Here is a 5,069-nt window from a genome sequence, read left to right as displayed (position 1 = left end):
GATCTGTATAAAACATGTTTTGACGTCGCAGCCAGGCTTGCTCTCAACTCATTTGTTATCAGGAGGAGATTTGTTTTGTTTCAGTAATAATTGATCAGCTACTCGTGGATTACATTGATGTCATTTATAGACAGCAGAAAACCTTGGTGTACTCAGAGACTTTGTCAGTTGTCACTTACTAAGCTAACTCATGTGAGTAGATGTTTGCTTGAGATATGCAGTGAATGTTTTTATTAACAGTTTAATGGATCATTGTGAATAGTTTGAGTTTTAGAGTGTTGTTCGTTTCGGTTGATTGAAGAGGAATCTTTTGGTATTAACAGTTTAATGCTGAATTTATATTTTTGTTGCAATGAAAGGGCTGTTCCATTCATTCTAACTTGTCTTTTTTTCATTCTTAATTGCTGATAGGATTAAAGTGGTTTTATCATTTTCTTTAGGGAATAGAATTAGTAGCACCCTGTGTAGTGTGATTAACAGTTGACCAAATCCTTAGTTCTGTTTCACTGATGTTACTAATTTCAGGTATTAAGAGGTTTAGAGCAGTATGGGTTTCCGACAGCGGGCGAAATTGAGAATTGTGCCTACAACCAGGGTTACAATGCTGACACGTATACCAAGCTTGTTGCAAAGGCTATCTATGATATACTTCAGCTCAAGAAGAATATCCACAATATCGATAAAGATCAGGTGAGCTGACGAAATATTTTTTAAGTAAAATTGTTTTTTTCTGAAAAAAAAAACACCTAATAGTATGAAGTATGTATCATTGAAGAACAAGATTTCAGCAGTTACATCTGAGTGAACAACAAGATTCCATATTATCATGAGAAACTTTTCAGTTGATAAAATTCTTTGACGAACTGCGCTATGGAAAAAAAGACGAAGGTCCAGATGGTTTATACTACGATAGAAGCGCTTATGATGAAGATGATGACCTATACTTTGATAGAAGCAAATATGGACCCGGGCAAAAGAAGTCAGTGAACAAAGTGAAAGTTATGGAACAGGTGCCGGACACAAACCATGTTACTTTCGAAATGGACAAGGTCAGTTTATTTTCAGAAAACATCTCTTCTATTAAGCTCATACGATAGTTTAATATCATTCATGCTACAATAAACTGCAACAAATTTCTAGATTATTCTGTCACCGAATGCTTTAACAATCTTATACTTAAAGCAAACCTCAGCACTAATGTGGCACTTTAGATAGCACGTTAAAGTAACCATCAACCACCAAGTCACTTCAGCTAACAAAAATCACAAGCTAAAAAGTGGTGTGACTTGAAATGAAACTCTTATACAAATTAATTATCTAACCCACATTAACGTTGTTTAACACCAGGAGACAAAGAATGATGATGATGAGGTGGGTAGCACAGCGAGCGCCAGCACCAGCAGCTCGTCTCATGACTCGGAACTGGCGCAACTCAATGAAGCCATCAACTACATCAAGAACAAAGACTTCAATGCTGACAAGCTCATCACTAAGCTCAAGACAAAGTACAGTAACGAAGCTAAGTTGTCACATAAGGTTAAGATGAAGGTGCATTGCCTGCTTGAGCTGTTGGAGGATTTTGACTGTTATGATGAATTGCTTGAACAAGCATTATGAGGTTGCTGCAAGAGCAAACTAAGACACATATTGTTAATAACATTATAAATATATTCTCTGAACATTGTGAGACTAAAAAAATTAATGGTGGATCATATTCATGATGATATTGGTAAAGAAAATTTGATGATTTGAATAACATGATTTTTAAACATTTTGAAAATAAAGTCAAGTGATTTTATGTACTTTTATTAAGTAGTGTGAAGTGTAAACTTGTTGTATTCCACACATCTACCATTTAGTACAAAATAAATTATTTTAGCCTGACTTAGCCAAACAACAGCCAAAATTCAGTAGGATATATTACTTTGAGATTGACCAATTTTAGACTTTTCGTAAGAGAAGGTGCTAGTGGGTGTGATTTCCAGTAACTTATTGTAGATAACCAGCACAAAAATAAAGCAAATTTTGTCTACTCTAAAATAATGAAAATTAGATCATGAGTGAAGATTTTGAGCATGAAATTAACTTCTTAATTTGTAGTTTACGAACATTACAATATGTGCAAATATAACTTGTGTCCCACTTTCATTACTTCTTACATTCATTGTACAGAGTTTCATTGCACAAATGACAAATCTTTAGGGTGTAATCAAAATAAAACAAAATCCAAGTACCTAATCCCATGCCTTGCTTTCACTCTTCTAGTTTTAAAAGTTATTAAAATTGGGGACATAAAGCAACTAACGATGACATTCTGTACAGATCACATTCTAAGTATATATACTTATAACAATGTACTATAATAAGTAATAAATAAATAAACAAGTCAAAACTGAATCAAGTTCTGATGTGCTTCTTGACCTGAGTCTGAGATTTGTCCAACTATGTATTATCAAACACAGGGGTTTCATAACATTCCTCAAGATATTGTGGAAATATAAGTGGATCAAAGGCTCTCTTCTCATACTGGAGTAAAAGCATTTTCCTCCTTTTCATGTCATATTTTGATCTCATCGAATAAACTGTGAATAGACAATCTGGTGGATTCGTGTAGTGTTATTGAGTCTCATGATTTGATAGTTCTTTTATTCAAATTTCTGATTGTTTCTAAATAGACTCAGTCACTGAGTCTATTCAGAAACAATCAGAAATTTGAATAAAAGAACTGTGAATAGACAGGGACAATGTGGAAGACGTTTTTTAGCAGTCAACAGTTAACATTGATAGTTTTATGATTTTGCGTTTTGTGTGGTCCACTTAGCCAAGTTACTACTATTGTCTAGTTGTTAGGACACTGCTTTGTGTAGAGCAGATGGTTTAAGGAAAACAAATGGTTCATTTTATTTGCAATAAAATCAATTTTAATAATATTTTGGTCTAGTTACCTGTCCTGTTTGTTATTTATGTACATATTTGAGTGAATCATTAGTGAACTGAGAGTTAAAGATAATATATGACAGCAAATTTTGAAGATGCAACTTATATCATAAATTGCAACCAATATATAAATACAACTTATATTATAAATTTGATTATTATATAGTGCAAGCAGGCAGCAGCAACTTTGATGCTAATACAAAATTAAAAATTTGATTAGATTGAAGCATTATCTGATTTATTGAATTTTTAAAATATGTATTAACCACTATGCAATCAACGGAACATAATGTTTCAAGTATACAAAATATATAGATAATAATAGGGTGGCCCATAAGTGACTACCCACACGCAACCTCTTAATAACTCACGTAATTGCACCAAAATTTCAGAGATTATAGATATGGGTCAAACTTAGATTTCCTGAAAGTTTCGTAAGCCACGCCCAATTACAGTGGGCCATTAACCAAGTGACGAGATCACTGACTGAGTGCTCGGATCACGTATCCGATGAGTTTTGAAATGGTCATAACTTAGCCATATTTTAACCAATGAACTTGAAACTTTGGGAAAGGTTTTCAATTATCAAGCCAAATGTGTGCAAAAAATTTGGAGTTCTTAGCTTAAAGCGTTCTCATTTTATGAAGACAATAGTGAAAAAGAGGGAGTGTCACGCCACGCCCACAGTTATTGGGCGTGGCTTACGAAACTTTCAGGACATCTAAGTTTGACCCATATCTATAATCTCTGAAATTTTGGTGCAATTTGGAGACGAATTACGTGAGTTATTAAGAGGTTGCGTGTGGGTAGTCACTTATGGGCTGTTATATTGAAATAGTTCTTATTATTTCAATTATCTAATCTGTTTATATTTTAGCAATGTTTATGAGATCTACCCAGTGGTAAGTTTGTGAGTTTAAGTATTTAATTGTTTACTCACACCTTTTCGTTCGTTTGATTTCACCCTGCTAATTGTTATGGATTCATTTATATGATTTATATGTTTTATGTGTTTGATATATTTTCCTTTCAGATTGTTTATCATCATCAAGTCGTTTTATTCCAATAACATTGGTAGCAGAACGGAGTTGGAGAGAAACGAACTGTCACCATGTCTCGGAAGTATGCAACGCCAAAGTTTGATGGATCAAACTATACGCGATGGAAATTACTTGTTAACCTGTGGGAAAAAGTTACTGATTGTCTGACCAAGACTACTGCTCCAAATGAGTCATTGATTCATGTCCTCACCACAGGAGAGTTTAACATCCAGCTGTAGAAAAGAACTCCTTCATCAGTCTTCGAAAAGTCTCTTTTGTTTCTGTTCAGACACTTCACTGGATTGCAGGAGAAGTTTGGTTCTGTTGTGTTGAAGCACTGTGTTTAATTTGTGTGGGCTCCATTTTTTTTGAGGTGGGAATTATGGACTAGTAGTGAGGTTTGTTTTAGAGGACTGGTTGTGAGGAGATTGTTGATTTCCACTTAAAGTATATATTTTGGGTTTACATAAAGTGTACAGATGTGTTTCAATATAAACTGAATTTTAGATGAAAACTGTTGTATCCGGTGAATTGAATTGTTCTTTTAAAAGTTGTACTTTGAGTAGCTCATTTGTAATTCAATGTAAAACCTTAAGTTTTTAATTTATTTTAAACAAGTTGTTTCCAACTTGTAAGTGTGTTGTTTGTGCATGATTAGTATTTTAATATTTTATTCATGGGAAAACTCTAAAGTTTTAATTTAAACAATCACTGTTCCTCTGGGTACATGAAGCTATGTAGTTTTTGTAGCATTTGACTGGGTAGACAATTTTTTATATTTGGCTTTTGTTTGGCGGGAGATTGTTATATTGAAATAGTTCTTATTATTTCAATTATCTAATCTGTTTATATTTTAGCAATGTTTATGAGATCTACCCAGTGGTAAGTTTGTGAGTTTAAGTATTTAATTGTTTACTCACACCTTTTCGTTCGTTTGATTTCACCCTGCTAATTGTTATGGATTCATTTATATGATTTATATGTTTTATATGTTTGATATATTTTCCTTTCAGATTGTTTATCATCATCAAGTCGTTTTATTCCAATAACATGGGCCACCCTATTATACAGAATTCTGACTTACTGACTGAC

General features: G+C 33.4%; 1 protein-coding gene across 1 annotated transcript; it reads left to right on the top strand.

Annotated features, from left to right (window-relative positions):
• Window positions 1-2,164, top strand: LOC134825039 (uncharacterized). The gene is made up of 4 exons (XM_063837119.1): window positions 1-192; window positions 526-690; window positions 843-1,049; window positions 1,348-2,164. Exons 1-4 carry the CDS (start codon window positions 118-120, stop codon window positions 1,615-1,617), a joined length of 717 nt encoding a protein of 238 aa, XP_063693189.1. The 5' UTR covers window positions 1-117; the 3' UTR covers window positions 1,618-2,164.
• The last annotated feature ends 2,905 nt before the right edge of the window (window positions 2,165-5,069 follow it).

Source organism: Bolinopsis microptera, chromosome 13, assembly GCF_026151205.1.
Source record: "Bolinopsis microptera isolate Bmic1 chromosome 13, MBARI_Bmic_1.0, whole genome shotgun sequence".
In the NCBI taxonomy this organism is placed as follows: domain Eukaryota; kingdom Metazoa; phylum Ctenophora; class Tentaculata; order Lobata; family Bolinopsidae; genus Bolinopsis; species Bolinopsis microptera.
This window is presented reverse-complemented; position numbering and strand designations above follow the sequence as displayed.